This window comes from Moschus berezovskii, chromosome 1 (genome assembly GCF_049115385.1).
Source record: "Moschus berezovskii isolate FMDL1 chromosome 1, NW_MosBer_1.0, whole genome shotgun sequence".
In the NCBI taxonomy this organism is placed as follows: Eukaryota; Metazoa; Chordata; class Mammalia; order Artiodactyla; family Moschidae; genus Moschus; species Moschus berezovskii.
Genome location: NC_142460.1, coordinates 118,864,822 through 118,884,924, shown reverse-complemented (window position 1 = coordinate 118,884,924; position 20,103 = coordinate 118,864,822). Strand labels below are relative to the sequence as shown.

The window sequence follows — 20,103 nt, the reverse complement described above, 5'->3', positions numbered from 1 at the left end:
AGTCTCATAAAATCTAACACCTTTCAACTAGAGATCATTAACATGTCTACTTGCACTTCATTTTTAAGGAAAACAAGTCAAGGCTCAACAACCTTTGCTTTGCTAAAAATAACCATCTAAGACTCCAAGTAAACAACATCCAGATAACAACTACAATGGAGACAGTAAGTTATTTTTAATTAGTAAAATTCTAAATAATCCATGGTACATGGTACTGAAGGCTTCTCCAAATGCAGTGTTATCTATTAATTTTAATACATGGGTTTTGGAGTATAAAACACTAGACCAAAACACCTTTCTCTCTGTATTGATAAATACCTTGAATGGCTTTCAGGCTTTTCATTATGGGTTTTGTTTGTTTGGTTTTGTTCAATGGCCCCAGGAAGACCAGAAGATTAAGGCAAAGGAAGTCTGGTAGAAGACTCATAAAAATATCTTTATCTACATTGTAAAGATGACATTATCATTTACAGTAAAAACACGCATGCATTCTACTCAATCAGAATATTTCACTAGTTTACTCTTCAAACATCTGGAACTATATTTTCCTGTGTGCCTAGAATAAGAACACATTCTCCCCCAAAGCTAAAGGATTCTGCTGGGAGAAAGTTTATTTTTAGCTCCTTCCTACTACTCATTAGGGGCTTCTCAGGTGGCTCAGTGGTAAAGAATCCACCTGCTAAGGAAATAGATGCAGGAAACACGAGTTTGATCTCTGGGTTGGGAAGATCCCTGGATGAGGAAATGGCAACCCACTCCACTATACTTGCCTGGGGAATCCCATGGACAGAGGAGCCTGGCAGGCTACAGTCCATGGGCTCCCAAAGAATCGGACATGACTGAGCACACAGGCAGTAACTGCTCATTAAGCATGATGATACAGTTTCAAGACTGCCAATATTATCTTTCTGATTCATAAATGCCTACCAGCATTGTGGATAAGGGACATTTGGTCAACAAACACTCTAGTCATGCCACAGGTGAATTCTACTAATTCTGGAGTGAGAAATAAGAACACCACAATGACTCGAGGGTGAAAAGTCATATAAGCACAATGACCCATCATACTAACGAAGGGCCTGTTTTGGTCCAGGTCTTCTGAAAAGCAAGACACTAAGGTGATATTAAACATGAGAAAATATCACTGGAGGAAATTCCTGCCTGAAAGGAAATAGCAAAGGAGGCAAGAAAGGCTGGGAGAGTCAGATTGCTGTGAAGTCTGATGGCAGTGAAGGTGAGAGGGAGAAACAGTAGGTAGAAGGGTACTAGGCTGTCCTACAGTCTAAGAAAATCAAGCAGGGAAACTGAGGAGTGAAAGCTGCCTTCCAAGGAGCCCCCTGTCTTCCAGGAAAGGGTCTGCCTTATAGCCCTGCCATGCTTGGTCACTGGAGGGGAGTGGCCCTTGGGAGGAGCCATCGTGGCCGCTGTCCCTGGTCAATTGCACTTCCTGAATGGAGTCTCAGAGGTGACGGCCACGCAGCTGGGGAGGGTCTCGGTGGGACCAATGCTCCAGATTCCTAGGAACTGGAGAGGTTCTTTGGGTAGCCAGAGTCCTGCCCACTCTGTCTCAAATAAGCAGGGAAATCTAACAACCTAGCCATTAGTACTTTAATAGGAATGAGAGCAACTGGATTATTCCCATAACCCATGCCCTGCAAATCAGCTTTGAATTTCTGATATGTTGGCGTTCACACTCTTTGTGGTTTAGTCCCAGTTTGACTACAGGTGAAGAGCAGTTGAAGAACAGACTATACACTGAGTACATGAGACAGACAAGACTTCTCAGAGTCTGCTCTCCCCTCATAAACACAAATCCTCACGCCACCCTGAAATGAATGGATTCCCGGTTGATTCAGATGCCTCTGCTTTCTCGGTACGCCAGCTTGAGTCCACGCAGGGCTCGGTGTAGCAGAAGTAAAGCTACTGGCAAGGAAGCATCCGCACCTGCAGAGCAGACCAGCAACAGATTTCACGCAGAGGAAGGTACTTACGGGGAGCACCTTCTGCCATCTCGATAGCGGTGATTCCCAGAGACCACAAGTCACTCTGAAAAACAAGGAAGGCACAGAGGCATGGGTAAACGAAGTCAGCGAAGGATCACTGGGCTAAATCAGGTAACTGCTTCAGAACCGCCTGTGGGAGAGCTGTCCAGCCATCTCTTTTCAAACCTACTTCAGGCAAAAACAGCCTTGTTTGCTCCTCGTTGATAATACCTTTCATGGTACCTGACACATGGTGAGTTTTCCATACACGTATGAAAAACTAACGGAAGGTTTCAAACATTAATTCATCACTAAAATTTCCCTACTGATTGAACCACAAGAAACTGCTGCCGTTTGATTGTTTTTAATACCTTCACTGAAATAAAACTGTCAAGTAATTAACTGCATATACTCGAAGTGTACCAACTGAAAGGGTTTGGTGTTCATGTACACCCGTGAAACCATCAGCACAGGCAAGGCAGCAAACACATTCATCTCCCCAAAAGGTCTCACTTGCCCCTTTGTAGTCTCCATTTCCTGCCCTTCTGTCCCCTACCCCAGTTCCTGTTCCAAGGCACCCACTGATCTGCTTTTTGGTACTGTGCATTAGTCTGTATCTTCTAAAGTTTTGTATAAAATGAAATCTCCTGGTTTCTTTCGCTTAACATAATGTACTTAAGGTCCATCCATGTCACCTTGTGTATTAGTACTTCAGTCCTTCTTACTGCCGTGTAGTGCTCCATTGTACCGACACAGACGCTACAATTTGTTTATTCATTCACTTGTTGAGGGACATTTGGGTTGTTTCCAGTCAAGGCCATTAAAAATAAAGCTGCTACAAATACTCATGTGCAAGCCTTTGGATGGATGTATGCTCTTATTTCTTTTAAATAAAGACCTAAGAGTGGAAAGGCTGGACCATATAGTAGATGCTAGATCATACAGTATTTATAGTCATTTGTTTTTAACCTATAAAAAAGCCCAGCAATTCATATCATTTAACCAAACAAGATGAAGATGGGGAAGCTTTTGTTTAGTTTTGTCTACTGATGTATCTCAGTGCTTAGAATAGAGCTGGCCACCGGAGTGGGTGCTCGATGTATTTGTTAAATGAATGAAAAATATTACCATATATTTTTATCTGGTAAGTAGACACATATGCAAAATAGAAATCCTATACCCTTATGGCAACCCACTCCAGTGTTCTTGCCTGGAGAGTCCCAGGGACGGGGGAGCCTGGTGCGCTTCTGTCTATGGGGTCACACACAGTCGGACACGACTGAAGTGACTTAGCAGCAGCATACCCTTATTGACTTTCTTATTCTCAGATTAACTTTCACACTCTTATCAGAATTTTCTGGGCTAACGCCTCCGCCTCGACCTATGCAACCTTGAGCAATATGCTTCTTCCCCTCTGTGCACATCGCTCAACTGCTTCTAAATAGTGCATAGAAGGGAAGCAAATTGAGAGAAGGGAAACCCAAGTCAGGAAATGCCAAAAAGACTGCTAAGAAAACACAAATAGCACTTGGTTCAATGGTTCACAATCCTGATGAAGACTCTCACACTCCCTTTCTTTTTAAATATACGTTGCATTTTGTACACCATTCTAAATTCTCACCTGTAACCTCAAAGATTTCAGAGATCAAAGTTAAGTTCCCTTGCTATTCCCTCCAAGCAAACGTCAAGGTCACACATCAAGGAGATGTAACTGGAAGAGAATTATGAACTCCTCCCTGAGTCATTCCCTAGAATTAAACTTCTCAATATACTGTGGCTGACAACCAGGCCTGTTCAGTATTTGAACTGAGGCCTATACAACCTGAACGGGACTTTCAAGGGGATCTAGACTCTTGCCTAAAATGTGATCTACCTTAAAGCAGGTGGCTGGGGCACATCCTAACCCCACACTAGGACCAAGCAGGCCGGGATTCTTTAATTCACAAGCCCATCAACCCGTCCACATAAATGTTAGAAGTTCTCAGTCCATTTGGGGATAACAATGCACCTGCACAAAACCACTGTCCACAGATTCCAAGAATATCTCTGCATAGAACATCACTTTATCATCCTTTCTTTGTTCCATTTCAAGGTATATTCAATGTGTCACTGAATAAACACACACACACACGCACACGCACACAGACAAGAGTGGCACAGCCTGGCAAGTGGCTAAATCTTCCCACAGGCTGCTGGTCTTGCTCACTGAGGTTCTTTTTGGAGCTAATGGGGAAAGCCCAGCCCACCCATCACAGGCTGGCTCAAGAGCAGCAACTGTAAAGACGAACACACAGCTCTCTTGTACCGGAACACGATGGTTCACTGACAGACAACCATTGGGGAACATGACGAAAACCCTGACTCACTTACTGCACGGGAGGCATTCAACAGAAAACACAGAAAAGACAGTCTGGAAATGGTGGAGGGATTGCGCTGTTCTGATAAGACTCCAGGCCTCGGCAGGTCTCCTACCTACCACCTATCTAGCATCTTGGAAAACCGAGTGTTTGTGCAGTGTGAACTGAGGTGCAAATACGAAGGCAGTGGCTGGGCTCTCTGTCCCCACCTGCCATACCAAAGTCAAATTAAATGGCTTTCAAGTCTAGGAAGCTTGAACTGGTTTGAAAGCCAACACAGCTGAAAGGAAGTGATGGAACTGGGATGAGAAAAGCTCCAGGCTAGTCTTCAGACAGGGGAAGAAGATGCTCAGAAAACTCATGCAAACTCCTACCTTAGGGTTTTTGCTCCAGATAGTCCCTCTGCCTGTAGCACTGACCCTAATCATGTGCGGACTGACTCTCTCCCCTCCACGAAAGTCTTCGCTCAGATGCTCTGCTCTTAGTGAGGAATACCCAACCTCACTCCCAGCATAGCCAGACCCCTCCCCCTTTCCCGCTTTTGTTCCCCAGAGAACTGATCACCTTCTGACAACTGTGTAATTGACTCATCACTAATTTATTATGTTTTTTGTTCACTGTTTGTGTCCCCTGCCCACAACACACACACTTGATCATGCAGTCCACAAGGGCAGGGAATCTTTGCTTTGTTACTGGTACACAGTATTAGAACAGTGCCCGGCACATAGTAGGCACTTCATAAATCCTTGTCAAGTGAATAGACACAAGAGAAAGGAGCAAAACCTAAGTGTCTTAAGGCTAGATCCTCTGTGGAAGGATGGTTTTGTTTGTGTTTTTGTTCACACAACATGTGGGATCTTAGTTCCTCGACCAGGGATCGAACCTGTGCCCTCTGCAGTGGGACTGCAGAGTCTTAACCACTGGATCACCAGGAAAGTCCCTTAGACCTTTTGTAGGTCATTTAGTCCAACTTTTCATTTCACAGAGAAAAAAAATGACTTAAGATCACAGAGCAACTAAGCACCAGGTTTTAATCAGAGCTGGGTCTCCTGCCTCCCAGGCTAGTTCTTTTTATAAAACTATCATCACAATGTAAGAACCTAATAACTCACTTTAAAAAACTTATTAGAGACCCATAAAATAATTGCTTCAGATTCCTCCTTTGTCTACAGGTAACTTAAAGTGCTGGTGACTCAGATGAAGGTGTTGAGATTCAGTGAGGCACATCCCAAACCAGTGCTCAACTTCCTAGAGGCAGTGTGAATAAGTCAGACAGACCCAGATTCAAATTCAGGTTCCTAATTTAATTGCATCCAGAAGATCACACAGAGCTCAGCTTTCCACTACACAACAAGCAATTGTGACACGTATGTACACAGGTATGCTGCCTAACACAAAACCTGGCACACAGTGGGCTCAAGAATAATTCATCATTTCCTTGTCTTCTACTGAGAGGTAAGACTGCCTTTGCCTGCCCAGTTTAGCCTTCTATGGCTTTCCTCAAATTGGGTGTGGTCAGTACTGTTTGTTGGCTAACCCAACAGGCATTTCAAGCTGCACTGCCCTTGCTGCCTCCATTTCAGAGCACAGGAAAGCTAAACTTGGTATCCAGATTTCCCTCAGCTAAGGATGGCAGTCAAGGAAGTGACCTAGTTCTGGCTGCTGAGACCCAGGCAAACATCTTCTGAGAAAGCTTTTGCTTTTCCTGAAATAAATGACAAATACAGCTGGTGTCTTGACAACTCTTTCCCACTTCTTAGTGCCTTGAATACAAACATGCCATCTGGAGTTACAGCATCCATCTTGCAACCATGAGGCAATAAGTCAACAAATTAAGGATGACAGGGCAGGAAGGTAGGAGCCCATGTTTGGAAGACATCAATCAATACTCACCTGCCTTCCTCCAGATTTCTGGTGACACAAGAAATGTAAGTATGGCTAAAAATATTTCTTAGTGATTGTAGGTACAGAGCAATCATTTGAGGAAGCATATTTCGATAGTAAGGAAAAAGAGAGGTCCCAGTTGTTAGGTGACCCTCCCTTTATGCCACTAGAAGCAGGAAGGGTTAGTGAAAAGAGCGATGTTTCCTTCATTCAGTACACAGCATCTCAGATTCGCTCTTTGGCTGCTTTCCCCAACCCTGCCAAACAAGCCCTTCAAATGAAAGATCACAACATCCCACCTCTGCTGCATCCTTGGTCACATGACCAGGCCAGAGATTATTTCTTCTTTAAGCTTTCATTTGATATCATTATTAGGATCTTTTTTTTTTTTTTTTCCTTTCTGGGATTCTCTTGTATTCCAAAAGGAACATTTATATTCCTGGCCATATATACCCAGAGCTGCTTGTAAGCTATGCTTAACTGCCCATGCTAGAAAGCAATAAACGTCCTTGACGGGCCTTGTTTAAGCCTTTGGATATATTAGCAAGTCCCAGAGACACTTCAGAACTTAAATACAGGAGAAAATGTTCCAATTAGAACTGGCAAGACAGATCACAGGAGACGAGAGAGGGAAGAGGGAGAAACAAGATGAGGAGAGAGCTGGGAGAGATAAGTTTCCTCCGCGGCCGTGGTGTGACTCATTCTGGCGGGAGTCGGGTAATTCATTATTCCAGAGGTGCTGTGCAGTCCGGCCGGCAGCATGATTAATAGCCCAGTGCTGTGCGCATCACCAACAGAACAGAGACAAATTCTAGTGCCTCCGAGAAGGCAGAGGCAACCACACAGCTTCTGGCTGGTGGGGGGCCAGCCGGCACAAAGGAACTTGAACATAACAAGAGGCCATTCCTCTTGGGGCTGGGTTGCTCAACAAGTGAAGAGGACTTTCAGAACGCTGAACCAGCCATACAAGGAGAGAGAGGTGGGAGGGGGGTGGGCAGGAGAAGAGCCCCAGTGTGTCCTGAGAGGTAGAAAGAACACGTGTTGCGTAGCGAGCAGACCTGGGGTGACCCCCCTCGACCCTCTGAACCATGTCCTCACTTGTAGCACGAATAGAACACCTATCTTGCATGGTTAATATGAGAATTCAGTAAGATATGCAGGATACTTCCCTGGTGGTCCACTGGTTAAGTATCTGCCTTGCAATGCAGGGCATGCGTTGGTCCCTGGTTGGGGAATGAAGATCCCACGTGCCTCAGAGCAAAGTCCACGTGCTGCAACAACTGAGCCCATGGGCCACAACTAGAGATCTGTACACTACAGCGAAAGATCCCCTGTGCCATAGCTAAGACCCAACACAGCCAAATAAATAAAAAAATATTAAAAACAGTAACAATTAAAAAACAAGGTATATATGCAAAGTTCCTAACACAAGGCAGTGTACAGAGTGGATATTTAACAAATACTGGCACAGACAAATCCTGAGGTCCAGTTATCACTGACTGGCAGTTCAGCGAGCAAACCAGTGAGTGACAAGGAGCCCTGGTACTCAAAGAAGTTTCTGGGATGTTACAGGAGTAAACAGGAAGCTTAGAGGAAGCAAACAGGAAAAGATGTGTCCTTCTTTCTCCAGCCTTGAGATCTACCCAGATGGCCAAGCAGAAATGGGGTTAGCTGAGTCCTGACCCCATCACCCCTGAGCAGAGACTAGCAGGGTGGTCTAGAGGTCACAATCAAGAGCTTCATAATAGGTGCAATTGGTGCAGTAGAGTCTACCAAGTTTTGCCCAAGACCAAGAAATCAGTCTTGTTTTGTTTTTTTTTTATAAGAAGACCAGAAATCAGTCTTTCAACATGCAACTTATTCTCTTTTTGGAAATGCTACACCTGGAAAAAGCAAAATGAATTTATTTTATGTGGTCCCTAAGGGCAGCACCTTAATCTAGAGGTATAAGTTGTAAAGAAGCAGATTCTGGCTCAATGTAAGCAGAAGATTAGAGATGCATAGTACAAATAGGTGGCTCAAATTCTATGATATTGCTGGGATTTTTTTTAGGTCAAAATATCTCCAAATGGCAGTACCTTCATATGAAACATAAACATGAATATTAACTACCATACATTGACTACTTATCAAATGGTACTGAATTAATTCCTTTATATATGTCAGTTCAGTTTATTCTAATGTAGCCTTGTAATATACAATTGTTACTCCCACAGAGGCTCAGAAAGGTTAAATAACTTCCCTGAAGTTATACAGTGCAAGGAAGTGATGTCTACATTTTAAACCAATCGTATCCAACTTCAAAGACCTGACATACACTACATCATATACACTACATTATATATAAACAGAACCAAGGTGGTGAGATCAGGGTGACTGAGGTCATTCAAGCAGAGGTTGTTCAGTTGCTCATTCGTGTCTGATTCTTCACGTCCCCATGGACTTTGGCACACGAGGCTTCCCTGGCCTTCACTATCTCCCGGAGTTTGCTCAAACTCATGTCCATTGAGTGGGTGATGCCGTCCAACTGTCTCATCCTCTGTTGCTCCCCTCTTCTCCTGCCTTCCATCTTTCCCAGCATTGGGGTCTTTTTCAGTGAGTCAGTTCTTTGCATCAGGTGGCCAAAGTACTGGAGCTTTAGCTTCCGCATCAAGTCGTCCAATGAATATTCCAGGATTGATTTCTTTCAGGATTGGCTTGTTTGTTCTCCTTGCTGTCCAAGGGACTCTCAAGAGTCTTCTCCAGCACCACAAATTGAAAGCATCAATTCTTTGGTGCTCAGCCTTCTTTAGTTATTCATAATCTCATTTCCCCCAGAATTCCTTGTTCACATACATTTGTAATGTGACCATAAGGAAAATATTGGAAGAACAGGTTATTTTCTTCACGTGGGGATCAACTGAGAGCCTGGATGAGGTGGTAGCACGTCTGACTAAAAAGTCCTATGTAAGTGGGTGTGGACATGGAGGACGAGGAATATGTTGAATAGAAGTTTGTCTCTGCCAGTAATAGTAACACTGGTGTCTGTATCATCCTTTCTTCCTGCCACATGGGGATGGGAGCTTTGCTGAAAGTTCCGTAGAAAGAGGTCAGGCCTCATGTGAGAGGCAAACCTCACTCTGCAATGTGAAGATCATCCTCTCACAAAGCACATCGCATACACCTCGGTGATGCTCCCTGGCTAGGCAAGTGCTCACTTTCTCTCCAGCTGAGCCTCTTACCTTCAGGGGTGCTTTCCATTCTGTCTGAATAAAGCCAACGATCTGTAACACAGGAGAATGAGTACTTGCTCTGCAGCCCGAGCACAGTACTCACCCAAACCCTGTAGGAGACATCTATGTCTTTAAATGGTCCACAGCACCGGTGTGCAAAGTCTCAGAGTTTAGGTGGGTAACAAACGACATTAGCACAGATCAGGCCAGCGGATGGGCAGTGGGATTGAGGGGATACACCATTTCACCACACTTCTCTTACTTGACTAAGCTACTATAAAAGCATGACCAGTTTATGGTTTAAAAAACTAGAACAGTTACAGAAAGATATATAAACTAAAAAATTTAACACGTACATTCTACTCTGTTTATAATGAATAACCAACAAGGACCTACTGTGTGGCACAGGGAACTCCGCTCAGTGTTAAGTGGCATGCTGGATAGGAGGGGAGTCTTGGGAGAGAACGGATACATGTATATGTATGGCTGAGTCCCTTTGCCATCCACCTGAAACTATCACAACGCTGTTAATCACTTATATTTCAATATAAAAAGTTAAAAAAAGAGTTTAAGTTCTCTATCCACATGCCATTCATCCATCAGGTACGGGCAAACAAGACTCTACTATATGTACTGTAAGCTGCTTTGTGTACCTCTCACACTATATCTTGGAATCTGCCCAGCTTCAACATATACACTATCTCATTGTTCAGACGGCTGTGCAGTATTCCTGTGGACAGCTGTGCTAGTCTTTATTCAACTATGAATGGGCTCTTGCCCACAGAGAACGTCCGTTAGTGAGTAGTTCTGTTAAAGCAATAAATACATAGGACTATAAAACACTCAGCAAATCCCATCTAACTGAAATGAAATTCAAGTTAAAAAAATAACAATTTAAACAGCCTAGGAATTTTGAACATTTTATTAATTCCAAGTCTTTTGAATGCTTATTATTAAATGAGAAAGCTTTCATTATTGCCCCACATACTTATCAGGAAAATGAAACCTTGCCTTTTGCTTGAAGTGTTTTGACAGATTTTCTGAAAACAAGAAAGGAAGGGCTCTAGGGGAAAGTGAACACACCAGGCAAATGAGATTCTGGCGCTCCTCCTTAGGATAGGGGTTATTTTCAGTCAGTGGCTTACTGTGCCCGGGAGATATCAGACAAAACCAGACTGCAAGAAAAAGCATGGGCTCTTCAGCCTATTTTCTTATATAGAAGCTCCTATTTTATTGAATTGTTATAGTTTAAAAATAAAACACAATAGCAGTTTCTAAAGACATTAGGCAAATAAAATAATACTCAGGGGCTTTCCTGGTGGCTTAATGGTAAAGAATCTGCCTGACAATGCAGGAAACACAGGTTCAATCCCTGCCCCGGGAAGATGCCACATGTTGCAGAACAGATAAGCCTGTGCACTTCAACTATTGAGTCTGTGCTCTAGAGCCCAGGAGCTGAAACTACTGGAGTGGACTGCCCTAGAGCCCATGCTTCGCAACAAGAGGAGCCACCTCAAGGAGAAGCCTGTGCACCACTACTGGAGACTAGCCCCTGCTTGTTGCAACTACAGAAAAGCCCATATAGCAACAAAGACACAGTACAGTCAAAAGTAAATTTTAAAAATCTTAAAAAAAGGAAATAAATAATAAAACCAAACTATATTCCTTTGCATTTTGTCTTTATTTGAAAGAAAGGGCTTTGGTGAAAGAAAACCCGACAAAGCCCGGTGGCCTTCAACTCATCTTTTATTCTAAACATGCCTTCTAGGCTGAAAGTATCTACATTACATGAGAGACTGAAGTGCTAAGGTCAGTCTCTGAGGCTAGGATACACTCTGGGTCAAAAGGACAACCAAACACAGCAACAAACCACTGACCTTTAATAAAGTCGCAAATGGACTTTCTAGTAAAAAACCGCATATACAGGTAGAGCTTGGCTAATTTCCTTTTGCATAGTGAGTATTCAATAAATACACACTGAGAGAATGAATAAATGGTTTTGAAAGTCAACGTATTGTTGAGCTGTCTCCTGGTGACAGGCTACATTCCTAAGGATAGTGAACAGAAAAAAAAGGATAAGATCTGATGCTGAGAAAGAAGTTAAAAGATTATTTAAAGTATAGCTTCTTTTCTGATCTTCAGAAAAATTGCAAAGTGGTTGGAACGAATCTTCAAAGAACCCCCAAATCTTCCTTTCTGCTTGGTCTTCCTAATCCACCCTTTTGTTGTGCTCCTTCTTTCACTCATGACAAGTGGCCAGTGAGGCTCATATTCTTGCCATGACTTCTTCCTCCTCTTATACAACCTGTTTATGACAACCCAAACAAAGTAAGTTGCACTGAAGGTCTAAAATGGCTGATACGGTTGAATTTGTTCTCTCATCACGATCCTTTATTTTTTAATAAAAGACACAGAAATTAATCTTTGATTTCCTAATGTCTCAGGACCTTCCAGCACCTCTGAAACCTCCCAGTGCAGCATGATGCTCCCTGTGGTTATTCATACATCAGGTTGTGTCCACACCTAGGGTTATGCATCAGGCTTTGTTCACACCTACGGTCATACATCAGGCTTTGTCCACACCTACGGTCATACATCAGGCTTTGTCCACACCTACTGTTATGCATCAGGCTTTGTCCACACCTACGGTCATACATCAGGCTTTGTCCACACCTACTGTTATGCATCAGGCTTTGTTCACCCTAGGATTGTGCATTAGGCTCAAAAATTTTTCACTGATCCCAAGCAATATTCCTTAATCTGACTATAAACCATAATCTGAAGAAAGAGATTCAAGATATCAGTTTAATTCCAAGCTTTGGCTTGATCAGAGGAGTCCTCTTCTAGTTACTCTACTGAAAATAGCTAAGTCACAGGGATCTATTTTATGCCACAGAACAAAAGTCCCATATATATTATAGGCAGACAAAATACTTACAGGCTAAAATGAGGTTAAATGTTTGAAACACTCTGATTCTCTATGGTATGTTATAAAGCAATTTAAAATATCTGTGGCCAAGATATAGACCAGTTAGCACTTGTTAATTATAACTGTAGTTTGAAGAATTGCTTATAGCCAATCATGGTACACATATCTGGTCTGGGACATATATTTTGTAGTGGCTCCTCTGAAGAGATTTGCAAATTAAATTATTTAAATGTGCTTATCATTAACAGTTTAAATAAATGACATTTATTTTGGCAAGAGATTAATTTTTAACTTGGCAGCTGTGTTCAGACAGATTGTTGTCAGGTTATTACACTGACTAACTGTGAAAGAAGGAGGAAATTTACAGAAGATTATTTTGTTTTTAGACCTTCAAATTTGCATTTCTCCAAAGAGGCAAATAATTTTGTCAGTGCCCTAAGACACTGGGTCCCAAAGACATTGCAATGTTTGCATCTTTGTGACCTGATTTCAATAATAACACCATATGTGGAGAACTAAAAATGTTCTTTAATAGAGGAATTCTTCAAATATACTCTTCAGAGGCTGTTTTGTTGGTAAATTGGACATTTATATTTTATATATTGGATATTTATACTCCTATATATATTTACGTAGGAGTGCATCATAGAGAAACACGGTAATATTTAGGAAAATCTCTGAACAGAGAGCTTGGAGATATGGGGGCCAAGTCTGTGAGAAGACCACTAACTGAGTGTGCATTGTACAGTTTCCACATCTGTAAGATGAGGGTATTTCAAAGTGATCATTAAAGCCCTTTGGTGAAAAGTCCATGCACCTGTGGAAAAGAGGAGGGCTTCTTGGAGAAGGAGAAAACTTCCACCTCTCCACTTAAACACTGCTTTGAGTTACGGCAATTTTCCAGTTGATGATACAAAATATTAAGCCACAAATCAAATTTCTATCAAACACAGCAATAGGCTATAGAAACACCGTAAAGTAGCTACCAACATCCCATCTGATTCTCTCTCATTTTGAAAAGAAACTCTAATAATTAAAGTTTGAACTATGTAGAAATGACTAAATATAATTATTTTTAACCAGAAAAAGATGACCTAAGAAAACGAACTCATGTCTTGGTTTCTCTTAACATAAAAAGCTCTCAGGATACATATGCTTTGCCAAAAGTCTAAACTACAACCAAAATAGAAATCTATTTTCTAGTAAGAAGCAAGAGAAGGTTAAAAAAACATAGAAAATGGTTTAAATATATATATACATTTTTTTTTACAAATAAGCAATGAGATATGATGGATGAATTTGTTAAAAAGATTCTCACTTGAATGTCATAATTTTAAACTCAAGAAATGTCTTTTAGTTTTCCTTTTGCATTATACAAATCACAAGCCCAAAGCCATGAGCAAATTCTCTACAAGTCTCAGGGTGAGATGTTTAGGCATGCCTGGAAGCTTAATGAAGAGTAAGAAAACATACCTTGAAATCATACGTGGCATCTGGGTTTTCATCACAAGCAATAACTTCTGGCGCCATCCAGTAGGGTGTTCCGATGAAGGTATTCCTCCTGCCCACTGTTCGATCAAGCTGGGCACTGACTCCAAAGTCCACTAGTTAAGGGAAGACAAATGAATAGTTTGTGATCTAAGGTCTTATACGGTGATAAAATGAATGAGTACTTTTTTTATTGTGGTAAAATATACAAAATAAAATTACCATTTTAACCACTTCATAGTGGACAGTGTTGGGGTATTAAGTACATTTCTGGTGCAACCATAACCACCATCCAACTCCAGAACTTTTCATCTTCCTCAACTGAACCATTAAACACTAACTCCTCTTTCTCCCTCCTGCCCCAGGTGCCTTGAAAGCACCATTCTACTTTATGTCTCTATGAATCTGTCTACTATAGATAGATACCTCATACAAGTGGAATCATGCAGTATTAGTCTTTTAGAGTCTAGCTTATCTTAATGCAATGCCCTCAAAGGTTAATGCATGTTGCAGCATGCATTAGAATGTCCTCCCTTTTTAAGACTGAATATTATTCCATTGTCTGTAGGTGCCACGCTTTGTTTACCCGTTCGTCTGTTGAGGGCACTTAGGATGCTTCCTCCTTTTCACGACTGTGACTGCAGTTAAATTAAATACATATATCCAGTTATTTTAGATTGGAGTATAGCTGATTTACAATTCTCTGTTAGTTTCAGGTGTACAGCAAAGTGATTCCGGTATACAGATACACAGATCTACTCTTTCAGATTCTTTTCCCTATAGGTTATTGCAGAGTAGTGAGCAGAGTTCCCTGTGCTATCCAGTAGGCCCTTGTTGCTTTTCTGTTTTATATACAGCAGTGTGCACATGCTGATCCCAACCTCCTAATTTATCCCTCCCCCATCTTTTCTTTTTGATAGCCATGTTTATTTTCTGTGAGTCTATTTGCTTAGTAAATAAGTTTATTTGCATCATTTTTTTCAGATTCCATACATAAGTGATATCATATGATATCTGTCTGACTTACTTAATTTAGTATGATAATCTGTGTGTGTGTTAGTTGCTCTATTGTGTCTGACTTTTGGTGACTCCAAGGACTGCAGCCTGCCAGGCTCCTCTGTCTATGGAATTCTCCAGGCAAGAATACTGGAATGGGTAGCCATGCTCTTCTCCAGGGGATCTTCCCGACCCAGGTCTCCTGCATTGCAGGCAGATTCTTTACCACCTGAGCCACCAGGGAGGCCCATGATAATCTCTAGTGAATGTATATGTTTAAACTGCATATGTTAATATAAATGGATAAAGTACACCAATAAGAAAAGCACAAGGAGTTATATCTGGTTATATCAGGCCTCCATGAAGGACCAAAAATAGGTGTTAAATAAAAGGCAAGTTTGGACCATAAAGCAGAGTGTTTAGAGGATGCAAAGAAAGTGGTAATCAGCTAAGTTTCCGGAGTCAGACTGCCTAAATTTGCATCTCATTTCTGACACTTATTCGTATGTGACCTAGTAGACAAACCTCTTGGAGCTTCATTTTCTTAATCTATAAAATGAGGATGCTGAGAGTCACATGGAGCTGCTGTAATGTTTAAGTGAAATCATCTACCTTCAAGCATTTTGTACATGATCTGGAACATAATAGTCTCTCACAAGTAACTGTTAATAGTGATGAGTGAACATTCTGAGGATAGCTTATGTAGTCAGTACATATATAACTGTTTTCCCTACCTAATGTATGCTTTTGTTTTAAAAGGGAATATTCATGAGATGAAAGCTTGGCCCCAAATGCTAACTAAGAAAAAAAATGGAAATTATATATTTTAACAAAAAGGCAAGAGCAAACGTTTGGGATATAAACATAGGAGATATTTAAATCTCTTTGAAAAGAAACAATCATATGGACAGTGATTCTTTTCTAGAAGACAAATTGCATATCTTATAGGATATCTGTCAACGTATGCTCTTACTTATATACATCAAGAAGTCAAATGCATGTGGGCATTCTCTACCTTATCTGGAAAAACCCAGATTTACTGTGGGAAGAAGGGCTCTCTAATGGAAAGGACCAGGGAAAAGGATTCCCTCACTGATGACTCTGGCAGACGGAAGTGGGATAATCAATATGTGTGTAAAGTAGAATATCAAGCCTCTATTTTGTACAGGTGCCCTAGGTAATAATGAAATCAATGTAAATAGCACTTAAAATATAGGGGAATATAGCAGGAAATTCATTATTTTAAATGAGTGTGGATATTTTTAATTAAAAAGTCATCATTGTTCTGTTACAGCAGCAACAACATAAACAAACTATAAGATATGGGAAACCATTCCAAGGTGAGCCACTTCTAATCTAAAGGCTGTTTGCTTAAAAAATAAGCTCAATTATTTCTACACATTGATTAAGCACATGGTTCTGCTTATAATATTGTGTACCAGTTCATTCCTAAAAGTGCTTAAAAAATTCTTTTTTAAATAGGAAAAGAAACATGTTTCTTTCCATTCGAGGTACAATGACCTCCAAATACACAGTGATACATTTACATTCATTATTTTAAAAAGAAAAATAGCTGAAACAATCCTACCAATTCCTGTAATTCCTAGGCTCACTGGATTCTGTTCTTACCTAGTTTAACTTCTGCATTTTCAGTCAGCAAGACATTTTGCCCTTTAATATCTCGATGAATCACTTTATGCTGGTGCAGGTGACTCAGCCCCTGGAGTGACAGAGAGTTGGGAAGGGTTAATAGGAATATAAATCCAGATGCAAAAAAAATATATTTTGGATGTTAATGATCCAAAAAATTTAAACTTACCCAGAGATACTTTCATTATTGTATTCATATCATTCATGTGGTCATAATTCAAATGTAGCACAATATTCATTTATTCTAAACTGCAAGCAACTGATCAGTATAAACTGAAACATACAGGCAGTCCTTACATGCATGGTACTGTGCTAAATGAAACACTGCATATCAACTTTGATCTCGGGTAACAAGGATCCACACAAGCCATGATATGATTGGTTCCAACATGCACATGTTTCAGATAACAGCACCCTGAAAAGTCAGGACCACCTGTATTCGCCAGCTGGTACCCGGAACATCCACAGAGTCTGTACAGAAAACTGGTTTAACAGAAGTCCCCACTTTTGGGGGCAACTTTTGAATTTAAAAGTTTAAAAGTTATCTTCTATTATGTAATTTTAATTAAGTACAGTATTACTCAGACCAGCCAAGAAATTTCCCATTAGCTTTAACCAATGTCTCACATTAAAAAAAAAAAAGGAAAACAGCAATTTTTACTTCCTTTGTTAATGTTCACCACTGTCAGTGCTTTATGATATTCGTGACTTTGTGCTCATTATATGAAATAATTATTCAGTGACATCTCAACCTCATTGTGTTCCATTTTTCCATGAATTTTCCTGACTTTGGCTTTTATGTGGTATGAGTTCTAAAAACAGACTTGTTCTAAGGTGGTTTCTCAGATACACTGTAACCTAAAAGAATCTAAAATTGGCATACTGAAGCAAATCATATTATATCAATGCTTGCTAATTCAAGCACTGGATACCCAAGTGCTGTCATTTTTTATTTATAATTTTCTGTACCTTCCCCATGCACTGTAGCACTGTCCTGGTTGTAAATCATGTGACCAGAAGAAGTGGGTCTGTTCATGGACTCTCCATTCTATTTCCTTGGCCATTTGCCTATCCTTATGACAACACCACCCAGTCTTAACTACTTAGCAACTTTATAAGAAGTCCTGAAAACTGGCAGCAAAATCTTTCATCTTTGTTCCTCAAAATTGCCTTGATTATTCTTGGCCTTTTGTTATTTCCATATAATGTTTTGAAAATCAGCTTGCACATCCAACAAGTGTATCTAGAAGGATTTGAATAGGCAGTTTATGATACCAAGGATCAGACTGGGGAGAAATAACATCATTACAATATCAAGCACTCTCATTTATGAAATAGTTTTATGTTTTGTTCCCTCATATTAAGAAGGCAGAACAAATAAATAAATGTCAAGCAGATCTACCATAGGAATGTTCAGGGGACATATAGTAGCCTCCTTATTAATAGCAAGAGATAATTAAACTAATCCAAACAAACTAAAATATGACTAGTTATCTTCTTCCTGAAGTGAACTCAGCAAATATGACACTGCTGTCCAGACTGTCTGACTCTGGAATTTGCGGGCAAAACTGGCCAGAAGGGGACATTCTTGCCTGTTTTGACTGATTTTAGAGATTGTCTCAAAGAAACTTTTTAAGATAAAATTAGTTAAACTAGGTTTTATGTACTAAAATGGCTAACATCATACAAGCCTTAAATCAGTTATAAACTTTCACAAGATGAAAACTCAAACAAGTGACCAAAATATCCTTAAACAACCCATCTCCTAAGTGGAAAACTATCTCTGCGATCTAAAATCAGAATTCCAATTGGAAACTCATTAGGAAATAAATCCCAGGTTAAGGGAAATCACCCCACTAACCCTTCAAATGAGAGTGCATTCATTTGAACGCCTATTCAGGTTTTTGTTGTATGTGTGCTCAGTTGTATCTGACTCTTTGCAACCTTATGGACTATAGCCTTCCAGGCTCCTCTGTCCATGGGATTCTCCAGGCAAGAATATTGGAGTGGGTTGCCATTTTCTCCTCCAGGGGATCTTCCTGACCCAGAGATCGAACCTGTGTCTCCTGCATTGTCAGGCAGATTCTTTACCACAGAGCCACCTGTGAAGCCTATTCAGAATGGCTGTCCCTTCGTAACAGCAGACCACAACACATACCACTGCCACCATCACTGTTAGAATTAATCTCTAAGGAGATTTCCGACATGAATTATGGAATGAATTAGTGGAGGGTCAGTGTAAAGTTCAATACCTCCCAAGGTATCCCATGTTGTCACTTACTCGTAAGATCTCCCTGCAGATGTATGCAATCCACTCCTCCTTCAATGTGTTACCTTTTGTGTTCTTGATCAGGTCAGTGACAGAGCCCGCACCACAAAACTCCATCACCAACTGGCAAAGGAAGCAAATAGGCCATTATTACAGTTACACTTCAAGACTTCAACTGTGTTAAGAAAGTATAAGGTGTCCAGTTGGTTGCTTTGGAATGCCATTCCTGCAAAGAAAAAGTGATCATAAAATGACACATAAAACAAATTTTTAATCTTTATTTTTTCTCCAAATGATAGATTTTTTTTAATGTGGACCATTTTTAGAGATTTTATTGAATTTGGTTACAAATATTGCTTCTTTTTTTAATGCTTTATTTCTTTGGCCTTGAGACATGTGGGATCTTAGCTCCCTGACCAGGGATCGAACCTCATTCCCTGCTTTGGAAGGTAAAGTCTTAACCACTGGACCACCAGGGAAGTCCTGGAAAGATTATTTTTAATTTTCCAAACTGAAAATTACAACTGGAAATTGAGGAAAATCTCCATATTCTAAGTATTTGTTTTAAATGAGGGCAGCTAGGTGGTTCAGATGCAACTGAGACTATCCTTATGGTTTTATTTAGCGGTCAAGCTCATCTTTCCTACAGAAGTAGGCTCATCCCCCTCTCTGAAAGAGCTGTGGTTGTCTAGGCAATCCCAAGCCAGAACAATAGAAGTGCACACTGTTTATGTTATTGGTTTGTAAGTGGCACTGTAAGCTGTCAGAGTGAGAACTATCTTCTTTTAATTAACTTCAGCAAATGTTCCCAAGAGGCTGGACATATCAGATAAATTCACTAAACAATAAGCCCTAATTTAGCACCTTTCATCCAGAAAGCTCCAAGTTCTCTATAAATATAAACTCATTACAGTACTCAGCAACTTTATAAAATAGGCAGAAAATAAACATCTCCCTTACTTAATGGAGAAGTAGAGACTAGAAGAAAAAAAGCAATCCATCTGCTTTTACATTCATTTTCTACGTTTAGAAAACACATCCATTTCCACACATTCTCCTTCTTCTTCAAAAGTCTTCAGCAAAAGTCAACTTATTAGGTACTTTTAAAAATAATTATAAGAAAATAGTTTAGGATAACTAGTAATGAATCTCTGACTTGACGCTAGAAACAGAACTAAAATAGAGACATAATGAAATCACATTGATGATTTTGGCTTTGTCCAAACGTGCATTCCTAACATCAGCACCGTTCAGTTCAGTTCAGTTCAGTCGCTCAGTCGTGTCCGACTCTCTGCGACCCCATGAATCACAGCACGCCAGGCCTCCCTGTCCATCA

At 40.6% G+C, this 20,103-nt stretch overlaps 1 protein-coding gene across 9 annotated transcripts in view; it reads right to left on the bottom strand.

The window, feature by feature from the left end:
* Positions 1 to 20,103, bottom strand: part of TNIK (TRAF2 and NCK interacting kinase) — a 410,743-nt gene that overhangs the window by 112,075 nt on the left and 278,565 nt on the right. For all 9 annotated transcript variants that reach the window (XM_088839141.1, XM_055409944.2, XM_088839149.1 and 6 more), the window contains exons 5-8: positions 18,780 to 18,890; positions 16,478 to 16,568; positions 13,838 to 13,968; positions 1,992 to 2,046 (exon numbers count right to left, since the gene is read on the bottom strand). In XM_088839141.1, coding sequence (XP_088695267.1) covers positions 1,992 to 2,046; positions 13,838 to 13,968; positions 16,478 to 16,568; positions 18,780 to 18,890 — 388 coding nt within the window. The remainder of the gene's footprint in view (positions 1 to 1,991; positions 2,047 to 13,837; positions 13,969 to 16,477; positions 16,569 to 18,779; positions 18,891 to 20,103) is intronic.